Here is a 17,892-nt window from a genome sequence, read left to right on the forward strand (position 1 = left end):
AAAAAAAGCATCCAACAACAACACCACCGTTGAAATCGAGTGGAAGGTCTAGCTGAACGGTCACAATATGGATTCATAACAACGGATACACGGAGCGAAAGAAAAGCGAAAGAAGAAAAAAGATGAAGAAGAAATATACCAAAATGAAAGAGAGAAGAAAAACGAAATTCACCTTCCACCATTCCGCGAGGATTTTACCTATAAAGAGCCGCATCGCGACTGGAAAAGACACATTCAGTCACAAGTCTTCCGTGTGGAAACAACAAATCTTAAGCAAAATGAACTCATTTACAGCGGTAAGTGAATTGAAACGCACCAGTTAAATTGGGTTTTTGTGTTTTTTTTTTTACATTTCGTTTCGTTTCATCACACACGGATCATGGGATTTTTATATAATTGGCATCAGTGTTTTAGTGAAATTCTATAGAAAGCGACAAAAATCGAAATGAAGAAGATGGAAAAAAAACAGTTATTGTAACTGAGTGATCAATTCATATGTGCACAATCGCGAAAGTCAAAAGTAAAAGTTTTTCTATTCTGCTGCTGTCGTTGTTGTGTTCATCACTTTCAATAACCGACGATATACCCACGATTTTTGTCACCGGAATTGGTTTCACTCTGTGCCATTGGATTTATAGCGAGTCTGTGCCACCGAGACTAAAATGCAAATCGATTTGAGATACCCGCCGATTGGATTACCATAAAAATTGCAGTCACCATATTTTACATTTTTTTCTTGTTGTTTTTTTTTTCTATTGTGTCGCGACATTTCGATTCGAGGAAATGACACGCAGTTTGTGACCGTCATTCGTGCAATTTTCGAAAGTGAACATTTATTATCTGAATGCCATCGTTGAAATATTAACTTATAGCGAAGCGGGAAAAAAACTTCGAATCGTGTGCTTGTTAACGAAACGGAAAGCATCGTTATACTTTCTTAGAAAGAAATTTAGTTTTAGATTCACCTTTTGATTGGAATTGTGATTTTTTTTCCTCATTGTGTTGTTTGTTGATTTTTTTTTTTAGCTATTCGCCGTCACGATGGTTACCTTGGTTGTAGCCGAACCACCATCGCCATACAGCTACAATCGTCCATCAACTGGACTTGGAGGTAGCAGTTTCGGATCAAGCGGTTTCGGTGGCAGCAGCTTCGGCGGCAGCTCATTCGGCGGCAGCAGCGGCGGTTTTCAATCGAACGAAGGCGCCAACGTAGATCCACAATTGTTGGAACAAGTTCGTCAAATTTTGTTGCGTGAAGAAAGCCAATCCTCATCTTTCTCGGCCCCATCATCGCAATATGGGGTTCCATCGGGTCCATCTGGCCGTGTCGTTGGAATCCTCTTGGAAAACACCATTCCATCAATCCAAGTTGCTTCATTCTCGCAACAAAGCGCCGCTCCATCATCGGGTGGATACTCATACTCACCAGCCCCAGCTCCAGCTCAAGGTATACAATAACATTTCACTTTTTAGACAAAAATTTTGCGAAAAATAATTACGTTCAAAATTTATTCGCGGAAAAAAGTTTTCAAATATTAATGAACGTCCATAAAATAACTTTGAAAATACCGTTGAATAATTATAAATTCATCGAAATGATAATCGCACGATTAATCCATCATAATGATCAATTTAAAGAAGAGTCAATTTGCAACGAACAAGAATTAATTTGTTTCATTTCATTTTGATAAATTAGTTTACTCAGCTCCTCAACAATCGTACTCGGCCCCACAACAAAGCTACTCAGCACCACAACAATCGTACTCGGCCCCACAGCAAAGCTACTCAGCACCAAGCATCTCAGGTAAGTCAAATGAACAAGTATTCTAATAAAGAAAATCACTGATTCATCATGTTTAACGACAATTAACGTGGAATTTTTCCTTTTTTTTCGTTATAGCACCATCATCAAGCTACGGCACTCCATCAGCCCCAAGCTCACAATACGGTGCCCCATTCTAAGGAGTGTTTGGTCTAACAAAAGCCAACTTGTGAAATTAAGAACAAATTTTTTCATTAGAAAAAACATAAACTCATAGTTCGCAACGAAAAAAAAAACCAACACCAACAATGATAAAATGACGCTAGGCAAGGCCAAATGACTACGAATTCGCCAAATTCAAACGGATGGAAAAATGTAAGGAAATATGTAAACGGAACACGATTATCATCACATCAGTTAAACGAATGGGAATCGAAAACGGAATAAAATAGCAACAGCTGAACATTCACACACACTGAAAATACATACGGGTTGAGTTGATGGTAAAAAAAACTGGTTTAATACAACGAACCAAAAGCAGAGCCTGCACCATCGATATGTGAAATATGGAATTCCGTTTTGTCCATTCGAAATAACTGATAACAAACAAACAAACAAATCTTCTACTTGGCAAACCCATCAAAATGATTGAAAAGCCGAAGCTGATACGAACAATCGCACTGCTACTTTCAAACATCTTGATGGCGAAATCGGCGCTGTTCACATGGAATATAATTGTTATTTTCTTTAACAATTTGTAAATATATCATTTTTATTCTTTTTTGATGTTAGTTATTAAGTGTTTTATGAAATGAAGAGAAAAAAAAATAAAATTTTGTCACCGTAAAAAAATTCACCGCGTTTTTCTCTTGCTGTTGCTGGTGTATGGCTTTCTTCTGCAGGCAATTAACCAGAGGTGGCAATCATTTATGGGAATCATATATGCGTGCATCACTTCCTGAGAACGATAATGTAATATAATAAAATGAAATGAAAGATGTTTGTAGACACATCGCGATTTTGTTAAAACCATACTTTTACTCGCGTGCACACACACGTTCAATACCGTGTTAGCGTGTGCGCGGTGCGAAGAAAAGGGCGAACACATCGATTGCTTATACAATAGCATGTGAGTCATTTTGCGATGCGACGGCTATCGAGGCAATCGCTGAAAATTGTTGCAAGAAGAAAAAACCAAATTGTCGACAACAGCATCACATGCGCTGAATTGTCTTGATTGAAACAGACATCGTCGACTTAAGTCTTTTAATGCGGACAGCTTGCAATTATCATCGTTGTTACGATGAGAAGTTGTTAAGTTCCATTCATTTAACATTAAGCTAGTGAAAAGAATATCGGATTGCGAGAGTGCCGCATGTGCTCGCCTTGTTCGTTTGTATCATTGGGCCTTCCCATGTTTTACATGTGCTTATAATATCAAACAACAAAAATAAAACATGAGCGTTGAAACCCTGTCCATGTGTATAATGTCTTTTTTTCTGCCGTTGAAATCGTGTATCTGCTCGTGCCTCAACTTTGTTTTATTTCGCTCTTTGAAATTCTCGCTCTTTATTATTTAACCAATTTGATTAGCCACAGCGGAAAAAACAAGCGCGAACCAATGTGAATGGCAAAATATCCAGCTGGCCAACAATGGATTCATAAATAACAAGGAAGGGCCATATTCCAAGTGAGTGTAAGATGCTGCATTTCGATTGAAATCTAATGGTAAAGCGCATTTTCTGCGCCGACATAATCGCCAATTGCAAATTTTGCCCGGCTGCCCATTACATTTGACCACAACTTGAATGAGTGTGCGAGTGTGTATGTCTGATCAATTTCGATTTCTGGTTTTGGTCATATGATGTCGTCTTTACACACACCCGATTGCTATTTGTTTTCTTCCTTCCATTTTTTTGTTGTTGACTTAAATTCGATAATGTTATCGAATCATTCGATTCGCTTTGTTTTGCTTATGGGAATGTTTAGATGCGCAAACATGTAACAACTGTCTTTTTGGATGCTCTCAGATGATGGCCAAGAGAAAGGTAAAATACAGCACAAAAATTACGTAGTCGCCGTCACATCGGAGACGAATCTTTTTTTCTTTCTCTCTTTCTCTCTCTCTCTCTCTCTCTCTCTCTCTCTCTCTCTCTCTCTCTCTCTCTCTCTCTCTCGTGTTTTTCTCTTTATGTTGAACGTGTGCCCATCGTGCGCATTTTCCACCTGAATGGGCTTTTAATGCGACGGTTATGTCGAATCCAACGCATACTTTTTGCCAGTTATACTCGGCATACAGGCATTCGCGAAACAAAATTGCCGTGCATTTGATTTGTGTGTGGAATTTGTGTATTTCTTGACTCCTGGTGAATCAATTGAATTGCCTTTTAGTTAAATTATTTTACGGCTACAATTTGCATATTACATTTGGCCAATTGAACGTCCGTATATATTATTGCCATTTGACTTCGGTGCGGAATTTTGTATGCACAGTAGAAGTAAAACAACAAAACACCCAAACTATATATGTAATTGAGTTCGATCAATTGTAATGAATGGCAATTTTCGTTGCGTTTTCATTTCGTTTTTGTCGAACAATTTCCAAATTGCAAATTGAACGTCTCCGACAACTTAACATGATTAATAGAATGGTGTTTAACATCAACGCATCAATCTAAATAGCCAATTACATTATCACAGCCTCTCTCTTTACCACACACACACACACACACACATTCTTTCACTCACAGTTTCGAATCGTACAATCTTGCTGTATCAACAGGTTATTTGTGCTTCTCTTCTTGTTTCGTCTGATTTTTTGTTTTGTTTTGGATTTGCAGCACCGTTCACGAATCGCCCGAAAGATTCTGTACAATAAAACTCTTTTGACCACATTGCTGTGTATGCCAGAGAGAGATGATTTGATGTATAATTGGGATCGGTTGCGCAATTCGCGACGCGCAAATATCAGCGAAAGTTCAGTATTACCGCGGATAACGAAAGGGTAACAACCAAATAACAACCACCATATATGTAATCGGAATAATGACACTGTTTTTATGACATGCCGTACACACAGATAGGTGTACAGTACACCGTAGTTGGGCGCCCACAGTGCTGGAGCTATTTGGTTCATTACCTGCTTTAATTCGACACTCATGTACACATACATCGAGCAAATCAAAAACACAGTGTCTTCATTAAATAATCATCACAGTTGAACATTCGTCTTGATGCATTTTGACCCGTTTTTCTGCGCGCCAACCATGAATTTATCATCGCTCTGCGATCGGTCGTCATTAAGCTGAAAGCAAACCATAACCACTAGCAAGCCACATTATATGGCGCACATATGGTTGAAACTGTGTCAAAATCCGTGCAAATCGGACGATACGAACAATTAAATCCATCAAAATACAATGCTTCGACACTATAATTTCATAAGTCTTCATCTGCTCGCCGCTGTTTTTTTCCACTTACAATTTTTTCATCTGAGAAAAATGGTGTACGTAAAAATGACACGAGTCGGCAAGAGATCGCATGAAGAAATATCGCTGTCATCGCAATACACATCCGTATCTGATCTATGTTGGGATTTGGCTTCATGCGGATTTTCTTCGGTCGCAAAACTGTTGTTGGCACAACAAGATCCTAATTTGTGAGAGACAAAATCACATTTTCAACATTTGCAATGAAGCAATATGTGTCTTACTTCGTATTTTCCACCATTGTTTAGACTGTTCCAAGTAGAAACTTTCAATGAACGTGAAAATAATAGATACATACAATATTTAAGCTGGTGCAATATACACTTTATAACAATTTGCCATTCGTTTTTCCATCAATGGTTCTAAATCTGTCTTGTTCCCACGGCCAAATCGAATCCTGAGAGTTTTTGGTCATTCACAAACGAAGTTGACATTCGAGTGAGATATTTCTTCACACGCATCGCATACATTATGAAATGGTTTTGCGATGACTGGCCCAATGACGAACTCGTACAGAGATATTCAAAAAAATGTTAATGACATTATAAAGGAGCGTTTATTGTTGTCATTTCAAAATATTCAATCAGGTGACATGCGTTCCCATACTTGCATGCATCGCAATCATAAAAACTCGAGCTCAAAGCTCTATAAAAAAAATAATATGCATCTTTGCCCCAAAAACCGATGGATCTGTGTGTACTTCGATCTTGATTGTTTTTCAGGCAATTAGGCCTATGCATGCTGAATATGTTTTGAATAAACAAGCGACATTTTGCAACAAAAACAATATTATTATTTGCATTTTTGCGAAGAATAAAACTGCATAGAAAAAAAACCGATTTCCCGTTTGTTCATGTATCTTCTCTAACCGTTGTAGTGTATGCCATCTTCTGAACGGAACGCAATTGCAACGAATGAAGAAAAAATATTCGGGAAATTCCCACATCATTAGGCATTACAGAATTGAGAGTATGCCATAAACTGCCGTATTCCGAACAGTAAAACAGTAAAAAAAAATTATTTGCAAAAACAATAGCAACTGAGGTTCATAACGAACGAACGAAGAGAAAGAAAAAAAAAACGAACTCACGAAGAAATGAGATGAGATGAGATGAGATGAGGTGAAAGAGAAATGACAAAAATGCTTTCCTAATTGCCAATAGTGTTCAGAATATGTGAGAGAATAAGGTACACATTGCAATGGATCAAGCCGTGTTTATGTTTTTTGTTTGTTTGTGTCTCTGTGTGTGAGTGTTGTTGTTTGTATTTGTCTGTGGTCGTCTGAGTCAACCGTTCTCTTTGCCCTTTAGCTCACCGGCAAACAACGATACGTTCGGCTTTTCGTTGTGTTCGTGTGCAATGAACGATTTCTTCTACCTATCTTAGCTCTATTGGTGCGTTGAAAAGTATTTCAGTTTTGCTTTTTGATGTTTTTCTCATATTTTTTTTCCATTGTTCACTACGTTCTATTTCGTTGTTCTAATGTGTGCTCATACACATAGAATTGCTTTAAAATTCATCATCTGCATCGAAACGCTGTCACTTTACATTTGACCAGCATAAAGTTAACACATTCGACCATCTTGACACGTCTAGTTTTACACCTCAAAAAAAAGTTTAGAAATCGAATAAATTTTTGTCGCATTTGTTACAAGAGACATTTTGTTTCTCAAAAAACAGACGTAGTTGTTTAACTTAAAAAGTAGACCAGGAAACTGTGTATTGTGTAGAGAAAAAAAGTTAATGCGACGATCAAGCATCGAACATTTACTGCCGACGAATTTTATGTGATATTTTATTTTGTTTGTTTAAGTTCTGACTCAAAATTTAAGTGACATTTCAACCATATTCGGTATTAACGCATCGTAAATCATCGTTCGCACGAAAATCACAGCCGCAGCAGCAGCAATAGAACCAGTGAAACTTGTCATTTTCGTCAATTCATAAAGGTGAAGTAGAGCGATTCAGTGAAATCGACCACCACACGGCTGTTGTAAACAAAAAAAAACGTGAACGCCATGCAATCATCGGAGGAAGTAAGCCAAATAAATTCGGCGCTAATTCACTGCAACCAACTGAAAACGCAACTACGAGGCACGCTATTGCACATTCAACGTCTCAATACGAAGTACAATCAAACCGATTACATGGCTGTCATTCATAATTTGGAAAATTATCGCAGAAATTCGAGCTTGACGTCTTCTTCGCCATACCCAAAAATGCGTCCACGTGATCAGTCCATGCATAACGAAAACGATGGCAACGATAACAGTTTTCGCAGCAGCACCCCAGTTAAACGGCGCCCAAATTTGTATCGTCGCATGCAAATGGCGAACAGTTCAACGCCAAAACGGCCATGCATATCGTCGCTGATGAACGATAGCATGGATTCGTGTCACAGCAGTGATGTGGACACACCGAGGCGATCGATGCGCGAGATGAAGAAAAACAACAACACCATTTCGGTGCGCACAATTAAGGTACAACGTAACATCGAAGCGATTATAACACAGTTACAAGTATTGCAAAGATCACAAAAGAAACGCCAGAGACAACAAATGGAACAATCGCTATATCAAAGCTGTTGCAATTCGTCGATGGCATCGCCAGGACTCTTGGGTCATAGCCATTGCATGGATTCGAGCATTGGCGGCGGTGGTAGCAACAGCAGCAGCTTTGTTACCGCATTCGGCAGCACCGATTCACTAAACAATCACAGCGCCTATCATACACCAAATAAAGTCGGTCGCTATGATGAGGGCCAGAAAACACTCGACCGAGTACAACGATTTTACGCAACACCATTACAACGGATGCATAAACGACTGATACATTTGAATGCATCGCTTGTTAGCACGTGCTAGAGGAAACCACACGCGGTTCTTCTTTTTTCTCCCTCCATTTAATTTTAAAACTTCGGATCCACATCGCGATTGTGGAGTCTAGTGAATGCTTTAGTTTTTTAGGTTTTATTGTAAAGTTTTTAACGAAAGTCATTATTTAACGTATTCATATGTACGTACTCATGTAATTTTAAGTAAGCAAAATACAACGCAGAAATAATGTCAATAATAATTGAGCAGCAACGATGTTATATGCTCAACATCTTAGTTACACACAGGGAAGTTAGGTTGAATCACAATGTAAACAGACAGAGAAAAAACGATGAACTCACGATATTCAGACATTTCAAAAGGAATGAAGAAAGCAATAAAATTACTTTTTGAAATAATTTTTTAAACGAAAAAACACATCTCTTTTCACTACTCAGCTAAACGGATTATATTCTGTACTAGAAAAACGATTGGATTATTTCTGTTTCACTTGAATTTGGCTTTGGAAAGTGCATAATTTGTTCTGTTTCACTTTGAGTGACTGAAAACAGGTAAGAATATGATGTTGGGGTCGATTGCTTGCTTAATTTTCCTTGAATTTGAACACTTTTGTGGGTTAGCCTGTGGTTTTGGTTGCACATGGCAGTAGTGAACGACAGAGAAACTAATCTTGATTGTTCATCGTTGGTGTAGTTTCAAGAAGATGTCTTCATTCATCAAGTGCTCATGATGTGTGTGCTACGTGCACAAATAGTGGGCAAGCAATCGTGGCGAATGCGTCTGATGTGTGAACGAGATAATGATCCGAAAGTGGCGATTTTACGCGTTTCTATATGTGCCGTTTCGGTCATTTATAACACAGTTATTACTTACGATTTCTCTTCGGCTCGCCTATTTCAACCGAAATGCTTTTGAAAGAAAATTAAAACATCAACAGTTTATTTCCTCCAATTTATATATATTCAGATTTTGTTTGTTTTACTCTCTGTTTAAAAATTACAAAAAAAAACGATTTAAAAATCTTAATTAATTCTTCAAAAAAGGTAATAATAATAAGAAAATAAAATTCACTTGCTTTGTCTTTGAATTTTTCACTGTTCTCTTCTTTTTCTTTTTTTGGCGCGTATATGACTTCTTATAATTTTCTTTACTTTTTTGATAAAAATTGTAAAAATTGCAAGGTTTTTTTCCATTTTGTATGTTCTGAATAATTGATTTTGTACTTGATTGATTATAACTCTTTTTCGGAATATCGAAATGAAGAAAATGAATGCAAACAATTTGCTTTTCTTTGTTAATTTAAAGAAAAAAACCACCTTCGAATCGAGATCAAAGGATTTCATGCAAGTGCTTAGTTTTGAGCTGTAGACAATAAACCAATTGATTTTTGACTTGTAACTTTATTTAAGATCAAACTTCAGCTTAAATTTTAATGGGTGTGTGTGCTAACAAAAAAAATAAGGTATCGAACTTAAATCTATCGTAAGAAATAACAAATCAAAAAAAAATCCTTTCATTATCAAAATGGGTAAGCATCATGGCATTTCTCCCAGTTCATTGACAATCTGCTGATGTTCTGTGTGTTTATTTCATGAATTAGAAAAATTGGCCATTTTATGGATATTTTGAATTGTTTTTTTTTTACAGATTTTACATGCAAATTGCGTCCAAGCAAAACCATTTTTTTGTAATCCATTCTTTACGCATCGATCGGATGCAACCACTTTGTGATCTAATGTGTAAATAGTATTTGAATTTATCTGAATTATTAAAATCAATTAGATCATCTGTTTGTGTAGTACATGCTGTTTAAGAAAAATATGGACCATAAATCAAATATTCTCTTCTGAATTGATTCCATTTTCATTGTTCAAACGTTTTCTTTTTCTTTGTTGTGTGTTGAAATGCAAATAATGAAATTATGTGGAAGAAATTTCATTCTTCATCTTAATCGATAAAATCTATACATTAAAATGTATATTCAAATATATATATTGCAAAACTCTCTTGAAAATAGATAGTTTCTCCTTCTGAATTCCAAAAAAAAAATTTTGTTTGTTTCCTTCTTTTCTGTTCACACTCTTTCCCTTACAGTGATTTAATCCTTATTTGGCGGCTTACGCAGTAGTGGCGCTTGGCTCCAATAGAGTTTCCGATGTTGTTGTGATTGTTTCCTCTATCGGATTGTCAACTACAAAACAGAAATACAACTTTTTAGTTGAAATGTTCAAGAGATGATTTGCAATTATTTTAATGCAACATTTTTCAAAATTTCTCCTTGTCACCTGTAATTGTTGTGCGGAAATTGTCTGGGATTTCGATGGGTTTTTGGTTGTTTGTCGATTCGACCGCATTTTTTTGTCGTTCACTTGAATGCACCGCATTGTCGTTGGTTTTGGCGACCGGAGCTACGTCAGTAATTGTCACATCGGCTGTGGATGTTGGCAACGGTTGTTTTGATACTGCTGCATCGGTACCAGATGATGGTTGCTCGTCTTGAATTTCGCTCACACCTAGCGATGAATCCGAATTGATTGCCTCCAATTCCAACGAATTGAGTCCTTGGGAATTGTTCACTCCATCGGATTTTGTGTCATCACCTTCATTGGATGACGATTCCAAATCGACAATTGCATCGGGCTCAGCGATAATGGCTTGTGAATTGGTGACCGTATCTTCTTGTTGGTCAATATCACTCGGTGATGACTGCAGCTCGATTGGCTCTTCTTTGTCCCTATTGCTTTCGGGTGGTGAGGTAATTATGGGCTCACTATCATTGATAACAATCGTCGTGGTTGTGTCTGCAGCTGCAGAAACACCTTCAATCTCAACCACTTCGGTCAAATCGACTGCCGTTGATGGTGCAACACTTTCCACCTCATCGGCCGCGATGGGTAGTGAATCTTCCTCAATTGGTGGTTCGTCGTCGATCGGTGTTTGTTCGATCGGCGAATCTTCAATGGTTTCCGGCTGCGGCACACTTTCCGGTTGTGTTTTTGGCTCGGGCTGTGTACTTTCGATTGGAGTGTCAACTTCCATTTGTTGCTCAGGCTCTGAAGTAGACGCTTCTACGGAGTCGGCGACCTTTTCTGCTTCCACCGCGTTTGTTGTTGTTGCTTTAGCAATCTAGACCAATAAAATGTTCATTAAAAAAGGTTCGATTTCATTTTTTGACTGAATCTTACCTGTGTTTCATTCTTGTTGCTTTCGTCCACATGGTTCGAGCTGTCAGTTTGATCGACTTCAACGACTTTAGCCTTTTTCGAGGCACGCGGCGTGCTGGGTTGTTTGCGTTTTGGTGGTTCGGGTTTTGGTGACTCAACGGCAACGGTGCTGCGACGACTTGACCTCGTTTGCCGTCCCGATTCGATTGTTACACCGTACGACTTGAGCAATTCTTCACTCTCAAGTCGAGCCTTTTCTGCGCGCGACAAACGCTTCTTTGGCGTTAGTTTCGGCGTCTCTTTCTGCAAAAATCAAAGAATCAGCCATATTAGAAATATTATTTGTTTTTAACTCGATTTGGATGTGTTTTAAAATTTTAGCCGATTTTTTTCTAAACAAAATAGTCAAATTGAATTAAAACGCTCTCAAGCACCATTCTGAGCAAACGACAAATTCGGCGCGAAAAACGACTACTGAACATTATTCTTTTTCTGTTTGGTTTCAACGCAGATGCAACAATTCGTGAACGGTTCCACGACAGTTTCACGAAAGAATGATTCGATTTAAAATAAATGGCCGTTGGTGGCATCACAAGTGACCTTTAGGGTCTGTGAATCGTAAAGGATTTTGTTTCGCTGACGTTAGCACTCTTTTTTTATATCTACCGCAAAATTCACACCATAATCAAATTTCCTCGAGCCGTTATCAACATCTGACTGACTTACAAAGCGTCAACGGAGTAGAAAAAATAATAATTGAAAAACATTCTGAGAACAAAGCAACATCGATGTAAAATAGTAGCCGCTATTGTGCGACTACATGGCCGACACATTGTATAAACGTGTGTGAAATGTAATACTATGCCAAACAAATACAATACGGTCACATAATTCTGTTCAATTGTTCATTCAATTGCACACATAATCGAATCACGTCATCAAAATAATAACTGCATGGCAGTTTGTTTGAACTATTACTCAATGGCGAGTGCGCTAACAAACACACGCTTAGAGGAAATCAAGCATTGAAGTTTTGAAGAACTGAACATTACGCCGTAGAAATGGAGCACACGGTGCCCATAAAGTGCGACAACCGTACATTGCCCGTGTAAAAGAGTTTGCCGATTCAATGGTTGCTCTGTCGAAATTAGCGGAAAAAATATTGTTGTTGACAATATCTTCATTTGAAACCCGTTCTCATTTTACCGCTACGCACACTCTGAACGAGCGCACTAACATCTATGCACACAAACGAAAGCGATTTCGAGGCGCGCAATACATTCCCGCTCATTTTATTTGCATATTCATACCCATACATACGTACGCACGCACACACAGTCCAACTGCTACACAGCGGAACGAAAACAAAAACGGAAAATAACAGAGAAGGTAAAAAAAGAGAGAGAGTGAAGAGTAGAAGTTTGAAGAAAAAACGTAAATGATTTACTATTCTCTGTTGTTTTTAATCGTTTATCCATCGTATTCTATATAGCGAATGCTCGATATTTCGCATCATGCTAATTGAATTGCCGAATGTAATGCTTGATAGTTGAAATGCGCAAACATGGCGCGAATGCCCTTCGTCATTCAAACCAAAAATCGTATAAAGATAAAAATGTGTGTACTCGATTCTCGTGCGCGCCATATCACACACGAACGAACCATGCATACATATATAAGTATATGCAACACAATACGAGTATTCACACGATGAGCAATGCGTACGGAACAGGCTAGAGAGCGAGCGAGTCGAAATGCGTACACACAATTCGGTTTCGTATGAGATTCACTCGATTTGGCGCTACGGTCATACATTCACCATCTCGCCCTCACACTTCTCGCTCTTCAACACATCAACACACATACACACACACCAACGAAACACAAAAACACATTTTCTGTTTTATATGTATGTACTGCACATAGAAAGCGCTCAAAATTCACTGTATGGCGTAATTTGTTCGACTAACCAACCAACGAACCAACCAACAGAGAAGAAAAAAATATTTCTTCTTCATGATTTGATAATATTTTTTTCTGTATTTCGGGCTCAGCGATCGATTCGAACCGTAAATTGGGCCGATTATATTCGTTGATTGTCAAGAAAAATTCAAGCGTTTTCATGACGTTCTGCTTTTTTTTCGTTCGCTTCTTCTTCTTCTCGTTGTGTGTGGAGAGCAAATTATATGAATGTACTAAATAATTCCAATTCGATTTTGCACACTAACCTGAACATTGTTATCAATGTCTGTTGTGGAATTTTTAACTTCCGACATGTTTATTTCGAAATGGCTTCGGTACTTTTGCTCGATGTTGAAAAGAAAAAACAACTAATTTTCGCTTTCAGATAACAAAATGTTATTCAAATCTGTCTTTAATGAACGACAATTAGCCCGTTGATTGAATTGGACACACGAAAACGATGCACACGAAGACTCGATCAACAAGTTATTCGGGTGATTTTGCAATTGTTTTTTTTTCACTGCTCTTTTTTTTACTTGTTTCTGCAACTTAATCCGATTTGCACTTCGTTCGATGAAGAAGAAAAAAATACCAAATTGGAAACACTGAATGTCGCTTGCTTTGTGGTGCACAATAAAACGCGTGTGATGACAATGTCTGATTGCCAAAAAAAAATATTTCAAGACAACTCTGCTCGCTGAGCGATACGTGTTGTATGTCCTATTATTTAATTTGTAATAATTCTCGTGTTTCTTCTCTCTTTCGCGGTGTGTTTTTCCGTCTTCTTCTTTTTGATTCTCTTCTCTTCGTCGTCTCTATTCAGCTTTCTTTCGCCGATTTACTTATTTATCAACACACAATCACACAAATAGCAAAACACTTCTGCTGCTGCTGCCTGCACGACACCACCAAACTAATCCAAATGAGAAACGAACAAGAAGGAAAAAAAAACAAATGCGAATACGATGATTACAACGGTACAACTGTGTTTGCGTAGTTAACACAATATTGCGTTTCATACAAGAATACCAACGTTTACTGCGATGTTGTGTTGTTGTTTTTATGTGTGTTTTTTTGTTTCTTTCCTATTGAATACGTAGTATCTGTGTGAATTTGGGGTGAGCGAGCGAGACAAGCATAGAGTGTTTCGAGTAATTTCGAAACAATAATACATTAGACGATGACAGTTTCACACAACTGCAATACTTTTCACGGAGCTGGTTGAATGTGGCTTTCGATATGAGTCTTCGTTCAATTTTCATAACCTTCTTGAATATTTTTTCCCTTTTTTTATGAATTTTCAAGTAAATTTCATTTTTATTACAATTTAAATTATGCAAATTCATGGATAATTCAATGATTCATTCTACTTTGCCCATTTTTAGTACACCATGTGAACGCTCCCTAGTATGTTCGAAACCATTCGAAATTCGAATTCGTGTCCGTCAGTCGTTGTTTCGCACCAATTTACAGATGTTCAAAATAAACAAAGAAAATGACGTAATTGCATCAAATGAAAACAAAGGCAATTTTACTCAGTGTGTCGCAATTTATTTAATGGTTAATTGACGATGACATTCGTATTGCTTATTTCCGTTTTGGTGGTGCACGATAGCCTTTGCGTCTTGCCTTTGAATCGACGATTAACAATGCTTGTCGCTTGATCAAATTCCGTGATGGAACTTCGGCTTCGTCGTCTGAAACAGCTGTAAAAACAAACAGAAACGAATGGCGCGAAAATTCCTGTCAATGTGCGATGCACGTGGATCGGTGCTTTTCTTACCTGGCTGCGCTGGTTGACCAGGTGATGTTGATGTTGACACATTTGTGGCGCGACCAGCCAGCAAATTTCCATAACACATTGGATATGGTGTGGATTTTTCGATTTCAATATCATGCGGGGATGCCGTTTTGCCATCGTACGCACTGCCCAATTGCGAACGTGCCGAACGAGGAGTCGGCATTGTTGACGATATAAATGGGATCAGCAGCTCGGGTAGCTATTGTACGATTTCGATTCGGAATAGAGCAATTTCGGTATATCCGAAGAGGGAAGGCCATGAATTGATTCAATAATGAAAATTGAATGTAGGGAAAAGTTTTTTTTTAAGAATTTGGGAGCAAGAAAATACTCAGAATGAAGAAAATTACTTTCAAATTGATGCTCAATTTGTCTGGATCGATGGGTTCCAACCCAATGGGTTCTTCCATTTCAAGTGCATCGGTGTCTATATCAAAACCACTATCGTCATCGCCAACGTATTCTCCCGTCATTTTCAATCCATTTTTCAATTTATCCTCAAGAATCTGGAAAAAGTATAATGGAAATGGTATACGCAAAAACAATAAACATGCAAGCGGTCCATTAGAAACGACATTTACTTGCAGCAATGTGTTGTTCGGGATATTTTCGTTAGCTTCAATTTCAACGGATGCAGTTGGAAGATAAATCTCTTCCAATTTGTGGATCAAATCAATCAAAGTCATTTTAATTGAACTGAGCACGGCATTTGAGCGGCTGGAGACTTGCAATGATTCATTTTCTTTTGCTTGTTTTTCCGCTATGCTCTTTTTCAAGTTTTCCAAATATTCTTGATTTCTGCGGCAAATTCAATGGAAAAATATATTTTTTTAATGTTTAAAATGGAATAATTTAGGAAGGAAAATAGAATATTTTTAGTACTCAATGAACTTTGATTCTAAATTCATAGTGAAAGAAAAGAGAAACATACACTTCATTTTCTTTTGTATCAGAAAATTTGAGCTGTTCCAATTTTGATGTAAAATCATCTCTGCGACGTTCAAGATGTCGTTTCTCGGCTTCAGTAACGGTTCGCAAATAGTTCAACCGTTGCATAGCCTCCTTTTGCGAGGAAAATCGTTCCAAGAGATCCTTCGGGCTAGTTGCACCCGTTGTTTGCATCAGCACTTTTAATTTGCCTTCCAGTTCATTCACAAAATCGGATGGTCCTCTCGCACTCTCCGACGACCGTTTGTCCGAGAGTGGAATGTCATTCAACGATTCCATGCTGCCTTGTTGCATAACCGTTTTGGCTGAAAATGAGAATCAATGAAAGCATTTTTGCGGTCAAATCTACCCAAACCACATCTTATCTACTTGTTGTGATCATCAATTTCCGTTCCAGTCGCTCCAGCTCGATCTTATGATTTTCTACTTGTTGCCGATAATCGAAGGCCAATTTTGACCGTGACTTGGTTGCGGCCTGTGCACTGTGCTCTTGTCGTAATGCAACTGAAAATAAAAGGTTTAAAAAAAGAAAAATATACAAAAGATATTCAAACCAATTTTATTATCGAATTACCGATTTTAGTCGCGTCTCTCATGTGGATTGCTTCCCGGTTCACATCCTAAGGAAAATGAAACGGAAATCACGTTTTATTTTCTAACCATTACCTAACACAATATTTTTTTGTCCATTACCTTCATTTTTTCAATATCAACATTTTGTTGGCGCAACGACTCTTCCAATTCGAGTAGATTCTTTTCGAATTTTTCGGCATCGGTCATCAGGGTCGCTTGTATGGACTTGTATTTTTTGCGAATATGTTCTTCAACGAGAAAAAAATAATGTTCTTCGATAAATAGGTTGTAAGTCTCGCTTTCTCACGCATACACACATACCAGCTTGTGCCCATTGCATGTTAATGCGGATTATTTCATTTTCCAAATGGCAGATCAATTTACGGTTTTCATCCTCTTCAATTGTCAACGGTGCATAGTTTGTACGGAATTGTTTTTGTCGATTTGATTTTGGTTTTTCGTTGGTGGTTTGATCTGAACCGTTTTCAGCTTTTCGGATTGCAATCGATTCGGCTTTGATGCGTTGCAATTTATGGTATTGATTCTTGCGTTGCATAAATTCCGCCTCGAGTAAATCATATTTCTTCGTTTGATTGATTATTTCTAGGTCGTATATTTGGAGTGCTTTATATGCTGTGTCAGCACCAATTGGATAATTCACTGTGCGAATCGCCTCGCACGGATCTTCCGAATATTTTCCGTCGGTCACATTTATGTAATTCATCAAACGTCCGGTCAATTCTTTGATTTCCTTTTTCAAATCGGCAATCGTGTCCAAGCACTTCTTTTCCTTTCCGTCCCATTCTTCGAGTGTTGCCTTTTTCTGACCCTCTTCAAAACGAATAAGTTTGCACAAATTGGTAAGACAGTTGAGACGGTTCAAGTTCTTTTCTTTCTTCGATAGATTGACTTTCAAAAGTTTTAAATTCGATTTGTCACGTTGAGTTACTTACCGCTCAAAATTAATCTCTTCTTCAATTCAGCGATTTTTTTACCCAAAGTAATCTCTTTCGAATCTCCATTTGTCTCGAATGGTTTACTTGCTGTGGCCATCTCAAAATAACACTAAGTGACGATTATCGATCAAACGGATTTATGTTGCTAATGGCTTTCCATTGGAAACGGGTAAAATGTATACAAACAAAATTGGCAGTTCATCAGGACGCCCACTTAGGTTCCATGCAACTTTCGCCACCAACAAAATCGATTGCCATGACTAATTGAAGAGAAAGAAATACAAACGAAATTCATACTTTATCTCGTATATACCTTATCAAAGTTGTGTGATGTTTTATTCTAGATAATGACATTGTTTTCGTTCATTTTCATTTACATTTTTGTTGGCTCGGCTTCGTTGCTC

General features: G+C 37.8%; 3 protein-coding genes across 3 annotated transcripts; 1 reads left to right on the forward strand and 2 right to left on the reverse strand.

Annotated features, from left to right (window-relative positions):
* Positions 1 to 168: 168 nt before the first annotated feature.
* LOC129570474 (uncharacterized) lies at positions 169 to 2,614 on the forward strand. The gene is made up of 4 exons (XM_055450104.1): positions 169 to 296; positions 1,027 to 1,447; positions 1,697 to 1,804; positions 1,901 to 2,614. Exons 1-4 carry the CDS (start codon positions 279 to 281, stop codon positions 1,960 to 1,962), a joined length of 609 nt encoding a protein of 202 aa, XP_055306079.1. The 5' UTR covers positions 169 to 278; the 3' UTR covers positions 1,963 to 2,614.
* Positions 2,615 to 9,468: 6,854 nt separating this feature from the next.
* Positions 9,469 to 14,375, reverse strand: LOC129570733 (uncharacterized). Its single transcript, XM_055450441.1, has 4 exons — positions 13,477 to 14,375; positions 11,270 to 11,551; positions 10,370 to 11,210; positions 9,469 to 10,275 (listed from the first exon to the last, which is right to left on the reverse strand). The coding sequence occupies exons 1-4, from the start codon at positions 13,522 to 13,524 to the stop codon at positions 10,202 to 10,204; spliced, it is 1,245 nt and encodes a 414-aa protein (XP_055306416.1). The 5' UTR covers positions 13,525 to 14,375; the 3' UTR covers positions 9,469 to 10,201.
* Positions 14,376 to 14,739: 364 nt separating this feature from the next.
* Positions 14,740 to 17,748, reverse strand: LOC129570712 (outer dynein arm-docking complex subunit 3). Its single transcript, XM_055450421.1, has 10 exons — positions 17,486 to 17,748; positions 16,854 to 17,363; positions 16,653 to 16,780; positions 16,534 to 16,579; positions 16,329 to 16,463; positions 15,943 to 16,264; positions 15,593 to 15,809; positions 15,362 to 15,517; positions 14,994 to 15,210; positions 14,740 to 14,916 (listed from the first exon to the last, which is right to left on the reverse strand). The coding sequence occupies exons 1-10, from the start codon at positions 17,583 to 17,585 to the stop codon at positions 14,798 to 14,800; spliced, it is 1,950 nt and encodes a 649-aa protein (XP_055306396.1). The 5' UTR covers positions 17,586 to 17,748; the 3' UTR covers positions 14,740 to 14,797.
* Positions 17,749 to 17,892: the final 144 nt, after the last annotated feature.

Source organism: Sitodiplosis mosellana, unplaced genomic scaffold (genome assembly GCF_009176505.1).
Source record: "Sitodiplosis mosellana isolate CC-2019 unplaced genomic scaffold, AAFC_SMos_1.0 Smas_scaffold_1, whole genome shotgun sequence".
NCBI lineage: Eukaryota > Metazoa > Arthropoda > Insecta > Diptera > Cecidomyiidae > Sitodiplosis > Sitodiplosis mosellana.